Here is a 23,039-nt window from a genome sequence, read left to right as displayed (position 1 = left end):
GCCCTCATTCAATTAAAGCGTCTTCATTGACTTCAATTACACCAGTACTGATCCTGTTTCTTCCCACACAATTCCACCATAATCTGGTTGGTTACTTTTCACTGTAGCCATCATATTTCTCTTTTAAATACATAATCCCACAGAAAACTTCAAGTATTTATAACATACTGACTGAGCAATGTTATCCAAATGTTAAAAAAGGAATGAAAGAAAAAGTACAGTATGCCTGTTCTGAGCAGATGCAGAAAAGCTCAGTGGTCACTTGGAGGGCTGACTTTAGTTTCCACAGATATTGGACATTGTCATGTTAAGCACTCTGTTCTTCCAAAGGATATAAGATGGCAGACCACTTCAGTGGCCATTCTCCACTTCCAGTTTACTAAGCATGGCGACGATTATGCCAGTAACACATCCATGTACATCCCTTGGGACAGACTGTTCTGCCTTAAGCTAATGCAAGTCTTTGAAATAAACAGAGCATGTCCAGAGACTTTAAAACAAATCTGTTTGGGCCCCTCATTGCCTTTCTCCCTCTTCCCAGTCTGTCTAGATGACATGCCATATCACACTGTGGGACTCTAGATCCCAGCTACATCTACTACACTCTAATAACAAAGATTCATTTCTCACAGCATATTTCCCAGTGCCTTCCCAATTTCAGTTTGAATGCTTCAGGTGATAACACTTCCACTAAGAAACTCCTCAGCAGCACTAACAGCATCTACTTACAATTTTTTTTTTCCTTGGTGGTTGTCTTAATGATACCCCTTTACTGCCCCCCCTCATTGCTGAACACTAAAAAAAAAAAAAATTGAGTTCTTTATCTGTGCTTACATACAACTAATTTGTTGACAATTAGATTAACTATATTATACCCATTCTGCTTTTCATAGTTCCTTTTCAATCTTTCCTTCGAGTCCTCAAGCTTTATGCCTTGCTTTCTTCAATTGTCTGTAAATTTTTACTTATTATTGCTGTGAATCTGGAATTGAATGTAGCGTTCTCTGTGAGGAATCAGAACGGCCTATAGTCTCAGCTCTAAACTAAACTCGTGGTGTGTTGCACCTACTGGTTTCGCCAAAATTCCTCTCAGAAATCCCCACCTTTTCTTTTCTTCCGTTTTTACCTAAAGTCACACATGTATCATTTCAGTTCTCCAAATTGTTCTTACCCAACAAATCATTTTTCCCCTCACAAGCCTTCCATAGATCTATTTGGTATCATCTTTTTCCAGGTGCCAAGTAATTTTCATTTCTACCTCTACAACACAGATACAGCTTCCAGTTTTCATTCACTGAAAGATTTGTACTGTGACACACATTCCCTCTTCCAGATGCTTAATAAAGTTATTAGGTGAGAAATGATCTCATTTAGCACCTCACTAGACATTTCATGAAACCCCACCGAACTACCTCAATCTGTGTGTGCATGTGCTTTACATGTCCTAACCTCAAGCCTTTGGTTGGAACTTGCTGCTGCATTTAGCAACAGAGTGTTCATACTCATTAAGCCAGGAAACATGAGTTAAAATTGATTTAGTATTAATTAATAAAAATATGTCATAAAGCAGCCCTCTGAAGTCCTGAAAAAGCATCTACTTGTAAATTAAACTGATTGAAGTCACTGGGAAATTAAACCTATAAACACTCAGTACTCCAGTAAGCAACCATTAAGCCAAGCCACACATACCATCAACTTATCGGGCATAAACCCATCTGTGGTAGCCAACAGTGTCACAGTGCATCAATGCTCTTAGCCCACCACAAACGCAAGAAAACCTGAATGGAAGGACCAAACTCGGATTACTCCGTGTTTGCTACTGACACATAAGCAGTCACTAGTGACTAGGAAGGTATTCGCATATTTACATCCACTGCCCTCAATGACAGAATGAAGTGGAATCCCAGAGTGGGATATTCTGAGCTGGGCAGGGCTCTGAAACCTGCTCTTGCATTCTCTATAGGACAAGAACCTGTAGAATCAGTAGATGAGCAACAAATATATTGCTCCCAATAATTTGTTTCACTGAATCCACTTCTGCTATATTTTGTAACAGATGTTCAAGCAACTGCCATGAAGGTCTTGTTATTCAGTTCATCAGAATCTAATCTACCTGGGAAATTACAGAATGCAGTAACCAAACTGTGCTTCAAAACAACAAAAATAGCTTTCTTTGCCAATTTGACCTATTCCTATTTTTAAAGCCTCCAATCTAGAGTCTGTAAAGATGTACACCTTTTCAGTGTAAGTGAATAGTCTCACTGATTTGATGCATAAAGCTAATAATGCAATTAATCCCTTACAGAATCAGAAAGTCAACTCCAAATTTAGATTTTCAATTTAAACACTGAAGTACTCTGCTACACAACAGAGATGCAGGGCATATAACCAGATTCAGCATTTACATTAATGTCAAACTAGAGATTGCGTCTTCAAACCTTTGCTTTTAGTTCCTCTGGTATGACATTGTATTTCTGCAGTTATAAATTGGATTTATTGACCTGAATTACTAGAGTGTAAAATATGAAGTTGTCTGTGATTGTAACATTCTTCAGAAAAAACACTTCAGTGTTATAAATTAAGTTGGTAATAAAATGTGTTTGTACTGTGAAAATTTTAATAAAAAATATTCCAAAACAATAAACATCTACTTCGTCAGTAGGTAAGAGCCACCAAGAGTGACAAAGTATTATCTGGAAGATGTATTAATAGTGGTAGTATAGTATTTTATAGAAAGAGAAAACCAATTTGGAGAAAATAAAAAACCTAAACTGGAAAGTTTGTTATTATTACTCACTTAAATGAAACAATCATATTGTCCTTCCATGCACCTCCCTCCTGATAGGGAAGAAACACTGTCCCTTCCCAAGTGCTCCTTTCTCAAAACTTAAATATTAACAAGGAAAATATACAGGATCACTTTGAATTTTGTAAGGCTGTCAGGGAAATGCTGCTCATTTTCATACTCTCAGTGCCACAGGCATACTCACAGGCATTCCACCCGCTCAGGCAGGTAGCCTTAAAAGTAACGCTTTATCAATTATTTGCATACAATCCCAAATACCACGTATTAGAAACAGGCCTCTCACAGTCAAGTCCTTTTTCCAGCAGCATCTTTGTTTTTATCTGCACAGGAGGACAAGGTTTATGAGCTGGAAATAATTTGATGTGCCCGTATTGTTTGAGCATCCCATTGCTAGACTTTCTGAAAAGGGAAGTCCACTTTTGTACGAGAATGAACATTCAGATTTAACCCAAAAGCCGTGTTTCTTTTAAAAGATTTTTTCCAAACTGGATTCTCAAATACCAGAAGGGTCTTTAGGTCTATACCAGCTGCCGCAGTTTATACCGGCTATTTTTCTTACGGAAAATACGGTATGCAACCTAATACAGTTCTGGTTTTGAACGTTACCTTTTGGAATGATCAATCTTCAAGGTTTGTAGGTCAACAAAGTACATTTTGCAGGCACTCGTCCTTTGCTGCTGTCGGCAATTTAAAACATCATAAGCGACAAAGGCAGAGAGCCGGCAAGGATTCCAGTTTACAGGGGCATCCTGGGCTACACACGTAAAGCGTGTACTTGTGAAAGCTCCATCTCCTTTAAGGGACAACATGTAACATACCTCCAGGATACTAAGATGAAAGCCATGTTACTGACAGACTGGTTTATTGTAGTTCTCCCAGAATCTCAGGGAGATTAAGAGGTTGTCAGAAAGATCTCATGGAGTTGTTTTCTTTGATAAAGATTTTACAGTTAGGATCAGTTGAAAGAAATATCAACCACAAAAGAAGTCAATTTTGTTCAATATCAATTTAGTCTCTGTTTGGCAGTCTGTCTAGTCTCCAAGCACCAAGGTAAGCTAAGTTCATCTTTGCAAGCAGTCAAGCAAATATTCTTTGATAATATACTAATTACAAAGTTTTAAGCGCGATAAAGAATCTATAAGGATATGCAGCCCTAAAAAGTAAGCTATTTTCACACACTAATTAGATAATGATTACATTTATGCTGAGTTCAACCAAAAAATACAAGAATTAGTTAGAAACTATGCAAATTATTTACATTTCCATGGAATAATTAATGCCTATGAAACTTTCCAAGTTATCATCACTTCTTCAATGTACAGTCAGATGATCGATAACAAATGCATTATCTGAAAAGAGGAAAGTTCTTATAAATCATCTGTGATGTTGGATCTATGCGTGAACTGTGATGCTTGTGCAATAGATGTATTTAAGAACAAAATGTTATGTCTTTACCGTAAGTTTTCTTCTATCAAAAACAACATTTACAATATTAACTTGGGTAAAAATAATTAGGTACTCTCAGTAATTCTGTCTTTTCTAATATTTGGAGGGGGTTTTCTCTTGCTCAACGGGTTGTGTTCACTTTTTACTGACACGTTATAAAAACACCCAATTCTCAGGACAGTGGAAACTGGAAGGATATAGCAGAGGAAGCAATCAGTCTACAATCATGGTTTTTTCCTGAATTTTTTCCCAAAGCATACCCCACCTCGACAGCATGAGAGACAGGACAGGTATTCAGAGCAACCCAGTTATGTTCTCATTTCAGAGCAGAGCAAGAAATTTCCTCTAAGGAATGAGATGAAGCTTCAGTATTTTGTGAATAGGGAAGCACAAGCTGTCGTCCTTCATATAGACTCCTGAGATACACACCTGAAGTGCTAGCAGACTTCAACAGAGAAAAAAAGAAAAACCATTCAGCCTAAAACTATGAGGGTGAATGTCAGCTCTAACAATGCATAGGAGGACCATCTTCTTCCTAAGATTAACTGTTTAAGAACGCAGCTGTGAATGGATAAGGAACCTTTATAAGCATAATCACTGCACAAACACTAATAATAAAAAATATTAGGAAGAGAGGTGGGGGCCAGTTTTGTCAAAGGCATACACTATATTAGCTATTTCTAACTTCTAGTTCTTTACATGCAAACTATTATCAATAAGAACCTACATTACCTTATTCAAGCCCCTTGACTTAGAAATGTATGTTAGATATAAAATAGCAGCCAAATTCAGCAATAATTTATAGTGAGTGCTTTCCTGCTGCTAATCTATACAGCATAAATTATCCAGAATAAAATTTGGCCCTATATATTTTTCAGTGGAAAATTGAGAACTGTAAGCGTATGGTCTGCTGAAGCCAGGAGACTCGTTTGATTATCTGAACTTTGATTGTCCATAAGTATCATGCAAATGGCCCAGAACCTATTGTCTACAACCAGCTTCGTGGAGAATATAACCAAAATAGAAACTAATTCTTTCAGCAAGGTAGAAATAACATTTTACTCATTTATTTCTTCTGGAATCCTTTTTCTAGTTTTTTACATTAAATTTCGTTTTAATTTCACATCAGGAGGTGTTCTTTCTTCTTTCAGCACCCACTGCCGAAAAGACCAGATACTAAAGGTAATTAAGCCATGAGTGACAGATAAATAGTCGGGAAGCTCTCCGTCTGGTCCTGCTGCTATTTTATACAGCATAAATTATCCAGAATAAAATTTGGCCCTATATATTTTTCAGTGGAAAATTGAGAACTGTAAGCGTATGGTCTGCTGAAGCCAGGAGACTCGTTTGATTATCTGAACTTTGATTGTCCATAAGTATCATGCAAATGGCCCAGAACCTATTGTCTACAACCAGCTTCGTGGAGAATATAACCAAAATAGAAACTAATTCTTTCAGCAAGGTAGAAATAACATTTTACTCATTTATTTCTTCTGGAATCCTTTTTCTAGTTTTTTACATTAAATTTCGTTTTAATTTCACATCAGGAGGTGTTCTTTCTTCTTTCAGCACCCACTGCCGAAAAGACCAGATACTAAAGGTAATTAAGCCATGAGTGACAGATAAATAGTCGGGAAGCTCTCCGTCTGGGAGGGTCTCCCAGCTTCGCACACCTGCTTCTGTCCCGCATGCCCACTTCTGAACAGCCCCTGCGGAGCCAAGTCACACAGGACCAAGCCGCCCCCCCCTCAGTGCAACCACATAAGCTGGGAGAGGAAAATGAGAGGGCTAGAGCAGCCATACCACCCCAGCCCACAACTGGCCAAAATCTCTCTCACCCTTCGCTGTCCCTTCATCCAGCACCTCTCCCCGACTATAGGGAGCGTCAAGTGCCAGGTTATTCCTTTCCCCTTCATACATGTTGCCGGTGTCTTTTAGTAGCCCCCTCTCAAACTTCACGTTCATACACAGAAAACATGAAACTATTTCACAGTTCTAGATGTCCTCCTGCTTGGCCGCTGCTGGACCCTCTCCAGTTTGGCGATGTCTGCCTTATACTGGACAGCCCAAGAAGATGCAAGTTCTTATGTTGAGATCACTTTTTCCCTTCTTATTTTGATTTTTATCCCTTTGATATCATCTAAATAATGTTGTTAAGCAGTATAAGATTCCTAATTTTCTACTAATTCTTGAATAGTACTAGGAAAATAAAACGAGTCTTGGCATATATTTTTCTTGCTAAATGTAGTTTCAGGTATGAAACACAGCAACTATTCAACAGCTTTCGTCTTATATGAAACAAGGTGTTGATTAAAACCAGTTTAGCAGCTTTGAAAGCAGGGAACACAAAAAGCTGTTTGTTCTGACTCGTGTTATGTAAATGGCAACAAGAGATGGGCAGACCTTTCAGCCTAGGAGTTGGGACAGCAAGATTCTACTTGTGAACCTGTTAATGATTTTGCAAGTTCTAAAAACAGAAATGAGACATTAACAGTATAAATTGCTTGGGTTTTTTTGTTTTCTTGGGTTCTTTGCTGCTGCTGTTAAAACAGGCAGGGAATGCTCAAAAGGAGCAGAGAGCTTTCAGAGGGAATTGGAATGTTTCGTAACACTGAAGATGATTTACAAAACGGCTAATCATAAAATACACACATTTTGCTTTCGTATCTTACAGACCAGGTGTCTACGCTAAACTATACCCTATGCTAATTACTTATCAGCATTATGAATTTAAAATCTTCACGTATAAACTACTTGCTTCTCCCACAGATTTACATGATTATGGAAAGTGTATTAATGTCTCACAAGGCAGGTATGTTTGGGAAAAATTGTGTTTAAAAGCACATTTAAATTTATGCACACAAAATGCTTCAATTCTGCGAATACTAACCATCCCACATAGGCCAGAAACCTTCACTTTCAAACATGATTTATGAAAAATCTCACATCCAATACAACATAGCATGGCTGTTAGTCAACAGCAAAATGTGCTTGCAAATGCAGTATCTCAGTATTTACCATCGGTAGCTTTATGCTAAAATCCCGTAATATGGCTAGTCACTTAGAAACTGATCCACCAGACAGCAGGAAGGAGTTTTCTGAAGAGATTCTTCAACCTTTCACAAGAAATGAGCACTTGACTCAGTGACCTTTTGCAATATTTTCTTAACCAGCTGCAGAATTACTATTTCCTTTTGTCTTTTTCTAATATACCCTTTTATCTTATGACTTCTGATATATCGAAATTATGAACTGTGTAAGAAGAAAAAGAGAATGAACTACTTCCTCTAAATTTCATTATTCTTCTTTTCATGTTGAAGAACCATTGTTTCCACAATTACCATACTGGAACAATCACAGATATAACTGAAATATCCTTTTTACAAGGAGTACAAAAAGCTCTGAATTCCATAAATTAAAAGTTCGGCTTGAACTGTTCAAGATTGAACAGAAATCTGCACTTGTTAAATATTTTTAAGCATTTCATTTTCAGAGTTTCAAAATTGAAAGTAGGAAGGAACCTAAAATCCCTGGTTACCCAGGTCTGCAGCGCTCTGCCAGCCAGGGAGGAAACCCATTAGGTTTCCAGAAGATGCGTATAATACGAATAAACCCCGACAGAATGCTGGGTTGGCATCTCCCATTGAAAAGCATTATAGTAGAAAAACTCTACTTAATCCCGTTAACTCGTTCTAATACGCCCTCATCTGAATTTCTATAACTTCAAATTCTAATAACTGAATCTCATTACTGCTGCTGGGTTTTTCTGGTAGATGAGGGCTGCTTACTGTCATGAATCTCTCCACCTCTCCCCTATGTTGGCAGTTACATGATCCTCAGCTTTCCATACAATAAGATGCCTGAACAGATTCAGGTGATCACAAGTCTCAGTACGAAGGGCTTTTCCTACGCCTTCCTCCTAACTGAAAGGACTTTAAGATCTGTGTATTCTGCTCTACATGAGAATTGTTTATTTGGATAGCTCTGCCGAGCTAATTCTTTTCTTTAGCTATTTGGAACATACCACTGTTCCTCTTCCCTGCCTTACCTCCGTTTTCCCTTTTTAAATCAGTTTTTAAGAGAAAAGACAGAACACGGTGTTTCTATATCTACATCTGAAACGTCCTTTTGTCCTAGCGAACGCAGCTCCCAGTTAAGTACGTGCCACGAGGTGCTGCACGCGCAGACCTCCCGCCCGGGCTCACTGGGACGCCCCTGTGTTCAGCCTTCACCGTCTCTCCTGCAGGCAGTCGCCTTATGGGCTCTAGCCACCAGCTTAGAAGCAGAAAGTCACAGACTCACACCAGAGATCTGTGACAAACCTTTATAAAGCTCATGCTTCTGGAAAGTCTTCTGAAACAAAGTGAAATAGAAGTTCAAACCATACATCCTGCAAGTACAGCAATCCTTACGCTGGTAACTGAATCAGCTGTTAACCCTCAAGAAAATAATCCTGATGGATTTTTCTACCTTTAGTTACCATGCGCTGCAGTACCAAAAAAAGGCTGGATTAGTGACCTGAGTGACACTTTTCCTTTGAAGTGTCTCGACGGAAAGACTGTTCATGCATCAAGAACGTATTAGCTTACCAGAGGTGCCTGAAACAGGGGTGCTTCAGAATGCAACTCACATACATATAAATTATCTCAGCGGTTCTTACAAGCTCTGAGCATTTCCAGTGTTCAATTCCACAATCCCCCAGCCGCCATCCAGCTCGGGTACTCCAAACAGCAGAACAAAAACATGGATGCAGATCAGGAAGAACATACATTACTTTCTTGTTGGGTCATATCAAGATTAATTCAATCCTTTTTCCTTCCTTCCTTCCTTCCTTCCCCCGAAAAAGAAATAACTCATGACATCAAAATGCACTTTCTGGAACAATCTATTTTAACTTCACTAAACTTTTGTAGCCACACCTCAGGTGTGGATGTTGTGGGCCATATCCAAAGCAGGTTTAAGTTTACATAATAAATTGATTTATTATACATTAAATGAGCAACTGAAAGTACACAGACTTCAAAGCAAGAATAATTGGAAGCTGTTTTCTATAGGGCTGCAACTTTTATCATTTATCTTGAAACTTTCAAAAAAACCCAAACAACTAGTCTTTTCACAGAGCAGTTGCTGGCAAAATCAGGCTACTGGTAAGGAACGGTTTACTCTTCTCCAAAGATCAACAAGCATTATTGTCTGAAGTCTTTTAATATTATTCTTTTTTGTTTATTGGCATTTTGTCTGTAGAGCAATTAAGTCAAAGCTTGATTGTGAGGAAAGCTTAATTTGCAAAGGGAAATACATATTTCATGAAAGCTGATAAGGCGTTTCTAATTGCAGAAATTATATTATCTCCAAAAATGCTGTAAACTCTTCTTTTTGGGAGGCGGGATAGATTTTTCTGTATGCTAAATATCCACCCTTATTGAACTAATTGGCTGGTGATGCATGAAATTAGACTTCACCTGTCAGGGCGACCTTGTAAAGGTCTTTGTGCAACCTATTATTCAACCTACATTCCAGGATTATTCATCAGGAAGGTCAAAGAACTAGACACAGAGCTAAAAAGCACTTAATGAAGGAACACATATGTGTCTTTTTTTTTTGTAGCTACATATTTTTATACCAGCAAGTCATATTTTGAGCAATACTCTGTTGAATCTTTACTTTTCATACAATTTTTAGAGATGGAAAAGCTATTTAAATATAACAGTCTTCAAAAAAGTTCTTTTTTTTTTAATTTGATGTGTCTAGATTACTATACAGTATTCTATATCTAGATTGGTTAAATTGCCAGTTTCTAGAATGAGATCCATGTGGGTAGAAACAAGTCACATTACAGCATCTTGTACTAGCAAGCCTCAAAGAGAATGACACAGCTCATCTCCTTTTGAAACATGAAAAAAACTAGGAAACACCCGTAGTGAATGCAACGGCAGTACTCAGAGAGGAAGGGAATCAAGGTAATATCATCTCAGTGATTCAAGACAGCACCTGCTTGTCCAAGAATCCTACATTTGGTAGCTTGGCGGACTGAGATGCTGGAAATACAAAGCTTAGACTACTTTCCATTTAAATGAGAAATCCTCAGGCTTTCAGTAGGAAAAATGGCTATATTTTTATTTGTAGAAAATAAAAAGCAAGCGGCTACTATGAATTTGATTGCAAACAACAAAATATAATAGACAGCTCAAGCATCTGACAGATAAATGCTAATGAACAGGGATTTTTAATCTGGATCATAGTAATTTTTTGCTGATAGACACAGGAAGCATGATTCTGACAAAACACAAGCAGCCTTTGGTTACAACACTCCTTTTTACTTTTACAGTATGTTTTCTCCCTTTTCCATGGTTCTGTGTAATCTGACACAAACTCTGTACAATTATTTCTATGTACTTTAAGAGGTTACGTGTCTCCTATTAATTGCAGAGGATATTTAAATGCCATGGGGAAAATCCAACACAGAAAGAATATATATAATCTCTCCTTGTCCTTAATAAAAAATTCAGAACTCTACAAAAGCAAACCATAGCCATTTCAGATCATCACCTTTCCTCATAAAGCATCCTACTTACTGAGTTAAACAAATAGAAAATCGATACATAAACTAAAAGATAGGAGAGGAAGACAGAAGATAAATAAGCCCTGACAAACCTTTTTTGTTTTTTTTTCCCCTTTTAACTAGGTAGTACCTGTTTCTCTGCAATGTATCATCAATCCTAGCATGTCTGCTGCAGACTACTCGACTAGGAAGACGAACTTCAGTATCCATGACTGAACATACAGCCTAATCACCTAACCCTTAGCTTAATTCTTGTCATGATCTTGAATTTAAGCTGAAGCTTTCTGATCACATGTGGTACATGAATAATCAGCAATTACCTACAGCCCTACCCATAAATTACTAGGCTATATTTATTCTATCCATTTATGAAATGGAGGAAATGCTGAAGCAGAGAAAGGCTTCTCTGTTCAAGCTTCTTCTACATTATTAACAAATAAATGTTGGGTTTGTATTTGGAATTTGATAAAGATCACCACTGTAATTTTACAGGTTTCTAGTGACACGTTAAAGAAAACTGTTTAACACAACTAAGCTGACATTTGGCTTGCAAAGTCTTTGGTTTGAACTAGCGACTGTGTTAATTCCACCGCAAACATCCTAAGCCCACAAAGGCTTATGCTGTTGTTCCTAAATTATCCACAAGCTTTGAATTAGCACACTAGAGACCTCCCAGAGGGTCACAGATCATTGGTTGTGCCTAGACTCTTCTCAAGCATGCTGATCAATAAGAGACATAATTGGAAGGTCTCAAATAATTGGAAATTTCAAAGGAGTGCTGCAATCTCTACAACACACAATTGGTATAGAAGCATATAAAAATATCAGAGTCAGAAGGGAGTTTAAAACAATGCTCTAGCTTCAGCTTTTAAAGACTTCTCCCATTCAGAAACATCTTCCTTCATCATTGGTAGCTGGCAATTCCACCCATAATTTTCTGAATAAAATTGCTTCAGGTTATGAATATTCAAGATTTGAAAATTCTCTTCTAATTTATATTGGAATAGCTCTGTTGATCTCTGGGATAGAAAATTGAAATAGCAAATACACTTTAAGGATTTTTTTTTTTTTTTGGCAGAACTGGCAAATCTCAAAGTAAAATCATATCCATACAAATGAGATTACATATTTCATACAAGGTTTAGAGTACGTCCTGGTCTTACTGAAGAATAAGAGTTCTAAGAGGAATAAATTTCCCTGTTCCTGCTCTCCCAACATAAGAAGTTTATCTAAGCCTTGAGTTCAGATGACATGTTAGCATCAAAGAAAGCATGAGAGCTGAATCCCCCATCATCATACGCCACTAACAAAACTGCAAGAACACTAACACCACAGTGTTTTTGCTGGAAAAATGAGCTGCTGCTGAGGTGTTGCCTAATTTTCAGGACAAACTTTAAAGGTTCCACCAATACCGTAACAACGTACCATTCAACCTTGCTACATTTCTACACTATTTCTACATAAAGAAGAAAAAAAGCGAAGGGTTTGACCGTTCCTTTTCTGGACTTATTACTGCCTACAGTTTTGACAGGAATAATATGTCCTATCAGTCCCGCTTTTAAAATGCTGCTATTCAGCATGTATTTGTTGTTGTTAAAGCCTCAATTCTTCCTGGAGAAGATCAGACTGCTGTTCATCATCTGCTTGAACACAGATCTTCATTTGAAGTAGGGATTAATTGCCAATGAAAAGACTGCACTTTAAGATGGCTCATTTCACGCTGAAGTAGTCTGACAGGAGAAAGAAAAAAATTCCAGCAGAGTGCTAAGCAGAGGTCGGATCAGCCACGGGATAACAAGACTCTGGTGCAGGTTTTATGACTTGTCATGCCGATGAATGAATATTTTATTCTGCCCAGGGGGTGCCATCAAGAGCCAGAGTGCTAAAACTAAACAAAATACTTCTGTCCTAAAAAACTTCCTGCCCAAGATGATGCTCTCTTTCAACTGGAAATCCACGCTGGCAGGAAAAGGAACGGGGTTACACCTGCAGCCGGGCGTGACAGGCAGTGCCACGCTGACCCCTCTGCCGGGGCCGCGCGTGTAATTAAGTGCCTGGAGGGCAGCCGCGGGCGGAAAAACGCTCTGCACCCTCACTGGGAGGCACAGAGCGTGGAGCAGGAAGGGGACGGGGGAAGCCTGCAGGGAACGGTGTTTGTTCGGTTCTTTAATTTATACCTTAATGAGGCAGGGGAAGGCTCTGCTGCAGCTGTGAGTGCAGCACACTGCCTTGTGCGGAACGCGCGGCTGAGAACTGTCTGAAAGCTCCTTCCTGGCTCCCACCGCAAAAGGCCATAAAGCTCCGATTCGTACTTCGGAACAAGAATGCTTTTACATAAGAATGGAAGAAAGGATATTCACCCCTACACACAAATAAGAGCGCAGGATTGAAATGCCATACGCCACAGAACGGTGGCTTAAAGCCCTTGAAAAATAAAGCTTTCTACAGGAGTCAACGCGGAGGGCAAACCGTGCTCCAAGCTGCGATACGCAGACAAAGGCCGTGTCCTAACTTCACATCCACCACAAATTTGGGACTTTCTTCTATCACTCATATTGAAAAATGAATTGCACCCACAATATCGTGTATAACATAACAATGTAATGCTGGAGAGTATTAATCTACTTTGCAGTAAATATATTTCTTTTTTTGATAAAATACATGAGAGATTATACCAGCTTAATATTATATGCAGAAAAAGCATACCTTGTGAAGCATGAAACACCAACCTCAAACAAAAGCTCTTTCGGTAGTTTGCATTTGGCAGTAAGCACTGATAAAAATACACCTTATCCAACCAACCTTAACCAACACTGACCCTAACAGTTTAAGCATTCATAAGCATCTAACTAATGGGTTTTCTTTTGTAACAAATGGAAAGAAAAGGCTTTGTAATACCAAAGGAAAATGTTGGACTTTCATGTCAGAGATGGAGAAACAGTTTTTCAGAAATTGTGAACTCTTTCAAAAAAAATCTAATTATTACTTTTAAAAAAACCTATGTGCCTTCATTCACATCACTCCTATACCCCTCAAACTGCCCAATAAGCCACCCTTTCTAAAAAGTTATGTCAAACTAGCAACACGTTTCACCCCGTTCTAGCAATAGGACTCCAATGGAAAAGCAGCCCTGAAACAGACAAGCACTTTCAACACCCCCAGAAAGAGGAAAAACAATTCATCTTTTGGAAAGTTGTTAAATATTATGCTCAATTGCATTTTTTGTTGAACTAGCCCCTCTGGAAATGGCATTTCTAAGAACTGAGAGTATACCTAAAATGAACAGCTTAAAAAACAAATCTTGAAACTCAGCATTTCTTAATGTTTAACCATCCTAAAATACGAAGCAGTCAATAATGCCAAGTAAGTCGGAGTCTTGCAACAGGAAGGAAAAGAGAATTGGGAACCGGGCCCGAAAAAGTCAAAGAAAATACCACATTTTTAATATGACTGCGATGCATTTTAAAATATTTAAAGATAAAAGGTAAAAAATTAATAGTCCAGTTTTAATTAATTGTCTTTTAAACTACAAACACATAATTTCTATACATTTCCTAACAAACCTTCTATTTAGCCACTGATGTCATTTTACAGCTTCTCTCTCTGATAGCTTTTAATGCCAAGCTATTTAACTGTGACAGCTGGCAAGAAATCAGCTTTCAGTTTTCTCATTAAAAGTAATGCTGTGTTAGTAGCCAAATTCTTGAAAATGTGAAATGTTAAAATTTAATGATGGGGAAAAGACTTGTTCCAGCTTTAACAAAGAAGTCAAAACTTGAAGTTTGTCAGAAACAGTAGTTTGTTACTATTTAAAAGGAAAAAGTTGTAGGTGTTAAAACGTTTATCAGGAGTTTAATAAATTGCCAAGAAATTGAGGGCAGAAAGTCAAAAAGAACAGAGAAACAACTACAGAGTCGCCATTTGCAAGACAGCTCTTAAGTTATGAAAAAATTGGCTGCACCCTCTCTTAAAATACTTTCTTCTGACCGGTGCCTTTTTTCCACTAGTCTCTTACAGTACAACTTTAAATTTATTGTTCATCTTTTGCTTATGTTTTTGAGATACAGCCATGTTTTGTTTGAGCCATCTCAGTTTTGGGTTTCACAGTGAGGAAGAAGCTATAAAAGCACATAGTATATACATTCACACAGTACAATTCTATTTATGCCAGTGACTGAAAGAACAAACTTCATGCCAGACGTAACAGGACCAGGGCTTTTTGCTTAGGTGTATGGCAGAAGAACAACAGACAACACTCAGAGACAGAGGAGGTTCCAACCAGCTGCTTTTTTTTTTTCCACTGTGAGGATAACCAAGCTTTGGAACAGGAGCCCAGAAAGGCTATGCGGTCTCCTTCCTTGGAAGTTTTCAAGACCTGACTGGACAAAGCCCTAAACAACCGACTGAATCCAACGCTGAATCTGCTTTGAGCAGGAGGCTGGAGCAGACCTCGTGGTCCTTTCCAACCTGAATGATCCCGTGGTCACGATTCAAGAAGCAACCCTGAATTTGGGAGCGATGCTGAAGTTGAAGAGTCAAGTTGGAGTTCTTGGGAAGGGTCTGAGCTTCCTGAGGTCACCTCAATGCGCAGGAAATGTATGAGGTCCATCACCTGAGGGGACAGTCCAACCTGCTCTTATTGGTGACCCTTACCCTCCCTCAGGGATGTAGAGCCACAGTTTCCCATTCAACCTTCATATCAATATTTTGAGGTCCAAGAATTTAATGAATTCTCCATCCCAACAGCTCCAATTTTTTTTTTAATTGATAAATTTCATTTACCATTTTCAGTTTGTTCCAGAGATATATTCAATTCTTTTCATGGACTTAAAATTAACATTCTAGAGAACCAATTAAGATAGACAAACAAAAACTTAATTATTTTGCTTTAAATTTTATGTGAAATATTTCAGTCTCCTGGAAACATTCTAGGATTAAGTTTAGTTTTATATAAATGAACCTTTTTTCCCCCCTGAACAAAGCAAGAAATTTAGTTTGCCTTTTTTTTAAAAAAAAAAGTCTTTTTAATGTATCAAAAAACACATATTGAAAGTTTTTTTTTTATTATTCTTATAAGAATAATTTAAAAATTACATTAATTTGCCCTCATCTGCTTTTCCACACTCAGGACACAGGCTGAATGGCTAAATAAGGGGGCAGGGGGAGCAGAAGAGAGTTAGAAAAATAAGAACACACTCATAACATACCATGTGGAAATATTATGAAAATTTGTGACTGAATATTGGGTCTTTTTAAAGAAAAGGCTAAGCAACCTTCACTACAGTCAAGACCACCGTGCCAGTGCAAGCAATAGCCCAGATCATTATTACAGCCACTGCCACGTGATGTTATCTAAAATGTGGTAGCTTAAATCCTCCAGTCCAGTCTCTTAGGCCATCTCTAGCAACAGCTGGCAATCATGATCTATGCCCTTCAATAGTGGAAATTACTTAATACATGAAATAATCTCTCTCTGCCAAGGTCAATAGATGGGACCATAATACAGATATCGAAGGTAACGTGAGGATAAAGAAGGGGGATCACCTGGGCCTGCAACTCTCAAACACAATCTAGTCACTTAAATGGGAAAAAATAAAAAAGGTAATCTAGAGATCAATTCTCCATCAAATTAAAATTCTAACAAGTGAAACAAGCATCTTGAACACACTACAGGAGGAAGGTAAGGAAAAAAAACAAAGAAGTGAACCTGATACTTTCATAAAACAGAACATCCCTGTTAGCCAACATCTCCCTCTCTATTTTCAAGAATCTTTGATAAAACATAATCAAGGAAGAAGCAGCGTTTGGATTCTGCGATTTATTTCTGAAAATAAACTGCCTTTTGAGAAGTTTTAAAGTCTGATCAAAAAACCCTCTAAACCATCTTATATTCTGAGCAGACAGAGGTGTGAGCTCAACTAGGATCAAGATTAGAAAAGCAAGATTCTGAGAAAAATGTCATAAGAGACACACTAGCGTTTGTACAGGTATAAAAAAAAAAAAACCCAATCAATCTTCAAGTATTTGCTCTGTAAAAAACTTGTGAGCATAAGCGTACCTGGAACTCACTGTCTATCTGTTACCAGAAGATATCCCATTCTAATGGACATTTGCCAAGTCTTTCACTCTTAATGGAAAACATTGCCTTTGGGGGACACACTTTTATGACAACATTATTTCTTCAGAAATAAAACTCATCTCATTCTTACTTCAACAAAGCAATTTTACTTGTGCCTGGTTTTCTTCAGGGAAAAAGAATAAAAGGCTGTGAACAGGCTACTAAAATGTCCCAATCAGTAGGAACAACATGGTGTAGTAAGTACTAATTAGACATACCCCAAGACACGCAACATTCCTCCTCTACCAAACACAAATGTACTCACCCTGTATTAACTACCGCTGCTATTCACACAGGCTGTGCATTTGGTTAAGTTGTATGCAGCCAAAACTGAAGTTTTAAAAGGCTAAATGATAATTACAAGTTGCTTCTGCCTCCTGCATCAGATACTAAGAAAGCAAGCATCAAGGGAAAGCAGGATAGAGTTCAGGAGACATTAATTCAGGTGACAGAATCAATAGACAGTATCTACTGGTCAGCAGAGTATCAGCCTTAGCTTTAGGATCAAAATCAAAATTATTGACAGCAGCAATTCAAATAACTTCACCCCTCCCAAGTGTTACTGGAACTTGCTCTCCTTTTGCATTGATTTCTTTAATGGGAGCTTTGGGAGTTCTCAATTCCAGATGGCTTATTTAGGTGTTTAATTTTAGGCACCTGAACTTGCTGTTATGCAAGCTTTGAGAGAGATTTCTACGTGTTTTTCCCAGTTCACTGAACCTACTCAGAGTAGCAAGCAGAATACTTTCCAGCAAGTGTTTACAGGAACGAGCTTCAAACATACATTCTCATTCTGCTTTTGAAAGCTAAAGTCACATGTGTACAGCAAGGCTCAGTACAACAAGCCCAGATGATAGCAAGATCTTCATTACATAAACTCAACTTAAAATTGTGATGTCTAACTGAAAGACAAGAGTTAAGAGATTCCCTCTGTCCCATATAGGATTTTTTTTTAGTTCTTGGTTTAAGAACATCAGTCCTAGTGTGGTTTTACCGTTTATAAGCCTTCAGAATGCTATCAGACATCACGCTTACATTGAGTTACTGATGCACAATTTCAGCAAATCCATCACCGATATGAAAGTCACCTTTAATTTTCCAGTGTCCCTTAGTATATCTACTGCTTCACCTATATGCCTGAAATAAGATGACTACTACTTCTACTTTTTCTTCTCCCCTTATTTTGCTCAGCACTTACCTAGTCACATACCACTCCTGTTCAAAAAGGGGTATTACTTGCATGTATTCCAGGTAACAGAGCATTCATTCAGAAGGATTCCACGTTCAGATGCAGACACAGTATCACACACTGAAAAGTAAGTCTCTACAATTTTTGCTTGCATGAAAATAAAATTCTCTATTTCCTGAAAGGGTCAAGCTTTATTACACTAGTCTGTGTGGTGTCTTTCCACAGGGAAACAAAGGCAGTATATTTAAGATAAATCGGAAATACATTTTCTTAAATTCAAAAACACATTTTGTAAAATATTACTTATTTTCAGCTAGAACGGCATTTTCTTATTTTGTCTGTGAAACCATTTTCAACTATGGAAATCCACTCATGATCTACAGGTAGGTTTTAAGCGGAACTCTACCATCAACCACAGCCTAGCTCCCTGCTATTTCCCCAGCCTCTGAGCCTCTACCCAGCAGGATTGTCCAAGCAACAGAATGATAAAATCGTCCCACCATGACACCATCTCAAACCTAGCCTGCTGCAGTAGGCACAACTCAGAAGGAACACAACTAATTGTTTAAATTTAGTTGTCAAGATTTGTCAGGTACGGTGCTTTGCTCATATTTGTCATTAACTCAGATTCATGGTTTTTTTTAAAACCACATGTGAATTCATGATTTTTTTGTCTAGATAACACTGGAATTATTCGAGAAATTTTGTTCTCTTGGTTTTATTGAAAGAGTGTTTTATACTCCAGCTCAGAAACTCAACAAGTTACTGTGAATAAGCTGATCCCTGGTAAATGAATTGTACAACTTTTTAACTTGCAACAAAGGTATAAGGTAAATTGACTCTTACTAAGAAGTTACATTGCCCTCGCTGTGAAGGTTTACCCAAGTCTTGAAAAAAGAAATTTTTTTTTTTTTTTTTAAGAATTTATCCCAGTCTTCAGATATTCTACACCACTCTCTCCTTCATAGCACATCCCTCTTCCATGTGTTTTCAGATGACTATGTCCTCCCCACACTTCTCACCATTACTGAGTCAGAGGTTAGTAAATACATAAATATACACATATTTAGCTAGCTAGCTTTCTTCATTTATTCCTCCAAGTTGTTTTTTGTTTTAAGATTTCCATCTACTTCAAGTCGCAAATGAATTCTAATAAAAAACTATAGAGTTTACAATAAATTATCCCCACTGGAATCCTACGTAACAGTATCAAGACACCCATAGTTCATTAGCTTCATCATTATCTGTGTTCAAACGTTCACAAAACACAACTTTTCTTACAGGAAAAGACAGAACATAACCTGAATTTTATATACTTTACTATTTAACAGCATAACTTTAAACTAAACTATCTTTTGAACTAACAAAACCTGTATTATGCTATGTAGGAACTCTTGCCCCATATTGATGGGACAGTATAGAGCCCCATAAGACTAAGGTCACCAGAAACAGCTAAATTTCCAGGATCAGGCCCTTCAGCCCATTGGGGAACACTGGCAGTCCCGTAGTTAAACACTTTCCTTTGAGCTAGCACTGGATGAACGCTAAAAGAACAAAACAAAATAAACCTAGATGTTTGGCTAGGTCCTAGTAAGTACTACTGCTGTATTTTTATGTATTCCACACACAGAGCTTACCACTGACTATAGTTACATAAAATACAAGTGATGGAAACAGGGTGCAATGTATTTCCCTGCAGTTCAAAGGCCTACAGGAGGAGTTCTCAGTGCTTCACAAACCTTATGCTTGCCACACAAATGGTTATGGATCCTCTCAAAATATTAACAGCAGTAAACTCCAGTTGATGTTTGAGTTTTGCGGGCTGTGGTGTAACGTGTTGCTGCTGCAGAAACATCTGGCCAATAGGCAAAGGAAGCAAGGCTCACAAGGTCCAAGTTTGTGCTGAGTACTGCCTTTCAGCTGCAAATGAACTTTCTTTGACGGCAGCTCCTGAAGCCAGTAATTTCCCCTTGCAAAAGGGAGCACAGCTCTGTCTAAAATCTGCCAGACTCTACTCTCTCTAAAGGGTACCACCAAAAACAAAGCAAGGAGGAGAGGCAACCAAATTTGTAAGAAAAATCTATGACAGTGAAATTCCTCTGCCTGCAGGAGATTCATATCCTCACTGTCACCTTACCTTTCCTTAGATAATTCAAACCACCAGTTTGGGGTTGGGGTATACACCACTACTTCTGTTGAGATTTTATATTTCTACACTAGAGATCGCACACTGAGGAGTACAGGCATATGGTGAAAAAATAAAATGGGATCATAGCTGTTCTCCCAATGAGGACATACGGCTCAGACTGGGAACCCTGGGTCCTGGACTTTGGTCCCAATCCTGTGTCTGTAATATGAATTAGCCAATAATCAGATGAATGCAGGAAGAACTACCGTGATTTACAAAAAGTGAATCAAAGTAACACAAGTGGAAGTTTAAAGTGCTGAACACTTCTATCACAAGCTCAGGCTTCACAGTTCTCAAAAGATGGTTTGGATGCTCAGCAAGCCTAGAAAACAAGCTGATGCACCTGGTTTAAAGCAGGACATGCATTTGTGCTGGAGGAAGTAACAGAACCTAGATTTCCAATCTCAAGTTTTAACCATGAGAAAATAGTTAGTCCTTAGTACACCGTGACACATTTGCTGCTACTTCTGATCATGATTTGCAAGCATTTTCTTATTGTTAAATTAACACTATTTGCAGTATGCCAAATGTGCACACATGGCACTGTAGAATTTCCAACAGCTTTGAACAGTCTGCACAATTATGAGATGAAGTGCTGATTATGTTTTACTGTAATTGCTCTTTCTAGCAAATGCTTCAGCAAACTGCAGTGGTGCAATTACAATACATTGATGATCAAGTCTTTCACACCAGCCCTATATTTTAGGAAGTTTCACGCATTTTTATTTGTTCTGTAAGCAAAAATATGAATATAATTACTTCCCCTCCTTTTGTCATTTCAATATCAAATCAACTTTTTACCCCAAAAAGAATACCAGTGAGACTTTAAAAAAAAATTTAAGTCGTACGTCTTGCTTTCCTGTTTTCCCGCTCTTCAACTTTGTGAGCCCAAATTGAAGCAGTTGATGGGAGTTCCCAAGAGTTCTCTCTCTCAAGACAATCAAACTTGGTCGATAAAACTTTTATATTGGTTTCCACTAAACAGTACTACAGATTTGATCTTGCCAGTTTTTAATGGAAATGGCAAGATGCTACTAATTCAACATCGTATATCCAAGCCAGTTTTGTAAATAAAATACAATTGCAACTGGTAGTATTTTATTCATAGGATTGTAGAGCCATAGAATAACTTCAGTTGTAAAGAACCCTTCAAGGCCACCCGGTGCAACCACCTCTCCAAATTGGGGCCAAATCTGAAGTTCAATCCACTTGCTCGGGGCCTTATACACCCAAGCTTTGAATCTCCAAGGATTCCACAGCCTCTCTTCTCCCTCTCCATCTCTCTTGCAGATTATATTGTGCATCCCTTCGGCTTTCCTTTCCTATTTTATATTTGATTTAGACAGACACAACAAGTACATTTTTATACATTTACTTGGCCTACAACTGCGTGTTAGAGGCTCATGAAATGCATGAAACTACCTACTCAGCACCACAGACTGGCACTGTTTTGATTCTGTTTCAACAGACCACTACTTAAATGTTCCTTTACCTTTAAAGTTTGCTTTCCATATTAAGTCCTTATGCCAAAGAAAATGCTTACTGTAAACAAAGCAGAAAATGGCTACCTGTATAGTAATAAGAGAGACATACACAGTGATAGTAGTACAGTCTGCAATGGTTTAAAGTGCATTAACAAGAAACAGATTGCTTTTATTTTCTCAAAACATACTTGATTTTCACAAGCAGATTATATTCAACCTTAGTACATGGCTCAACAATTTCTACAAAGACTGGAAAAGCAGGTTTAAGTACAATTTTCCCCACAACTTTACTATGCCTTACTCATCTTCCAACAATTAGAACATTCTGTGTTGTAGTTATGGAAGAACAAGATTGAGGTTATCTCTACAAGGCTATGGGATCTCATCACCTCTCAGTTCCATCCAGTGGAGCATGTCCATCCAGTAATGGATGTGTGGAGGGAAGTTATCTACAGGGTTATGAATGAAGCATGCAGTAGAGTGACTCACCTACAGATCTGAAGGGATTTAACACACTAAAACAGATTTAAAAAAAAAATAATAATAAAATAATAAAAAAGTACCTACTGTGACTAAGATAGGCCTGTATCATGTAGCAGTCCTTCCTTATTGCTACAGCATCCCAGAACTTAATTTTACGGCACCTGCTAGTTCAATGGCATTAAAATAAATTGATTTTAAAAAACAAGATCTATGAACCAGTTATTTGCAGATGACATTACAGTTTGAGATCCTGAAATTGCGCCTTTTTCTGAAGGATACTGAAGTCAAAAAAACTCCAAGCAAATAACAAAAGATATACATTGGTTTTCATTTTCTTGGTTTTCATTTTCTTGGTTTTCTAAGCATGCAGTCCCCCTTCCACCCCATCTAGATTTCACAGCCCATTCTTTTATCAGATCTGTGAGTAAATCTGGTTTGTACTCTTTGCTCCATTACAAACATCTTATATCCTTGAGGATATGATATAGAAGATATGTCCTTTATGGCAAACCTCCAAGTAACCATCTTACTCTACCATGTCCCTTCACGCCATCTTATTCAAAGGTCTTTAGTTTCTTCTATGTACTGCCTCTTCTTGCAACCAGATGATGTCACAAAATCTGAATCATGTGGATGAGTTCAATTTATGCTGCCCCACATTTTGAATTTACAATTTCACTCAGATGCTTTTACTGATTCTGAGGTGAAGGACTAGATAATCGGATCAGGTTTGGTTGGACTAAGGAAGGTTGGAACCGATTTC

The 23,039-nt window shown here is 38.0% G+C and overlaps 1 protein-coding gene across 1 annotated transcript in view; it reads right to left on the bottom strand.

Annotated features, from left to right (window-relative positions):
• Window positions 1-6,172, bottom strand: part of CLSTN2 (calsyntenin 2) — a 287,789-nt gene extending 281,617 nt beyond the window's left edge. The window contains exons 1-3 of the mRNA XM_009273362.1: window positions 6,091-6,172; window positions 3,413-3,599; window positions 3,090-3,205 (exon numbers count right to left, since the gene is read on the bottom strand). Of these exons, the coding sequence (XP_009271637.1) occupies window positions 3,090-3,205; window positions 3,413-3,599; window positions 6,091-6,172 (385 nt within the window). The remainder of the gene's footprint in view (window positions 1-3,089; window positions 3,206-3,412; window positions 3,600-6,090) is intronic.
• Between the last annotated feature and the right edge of the window lie 16,867 nt (window positions 6,173-23,039).

This window comes from Aptenodytes forsteri, unplaced genomic scaffold (assembly GCF_000699145.1).
Source record: "Aptenodytes forsteri isolate BGI_AS27 unplaced genomic scaffold, ASM69914v1 Scaffold382, whole genome shotgun sequence".
Taxonomy (NCBI): Eukaryota; Metazoa; Chordata; class Aves; order Sphenisciformes; family Spheniscidae; genus Aptenodytes; species Aptenodytes forsteri.
Note: the sequence above shows the minus strand (reverse complement) of the source record. Positions and strands in the feature narration are given on the sequence as shown.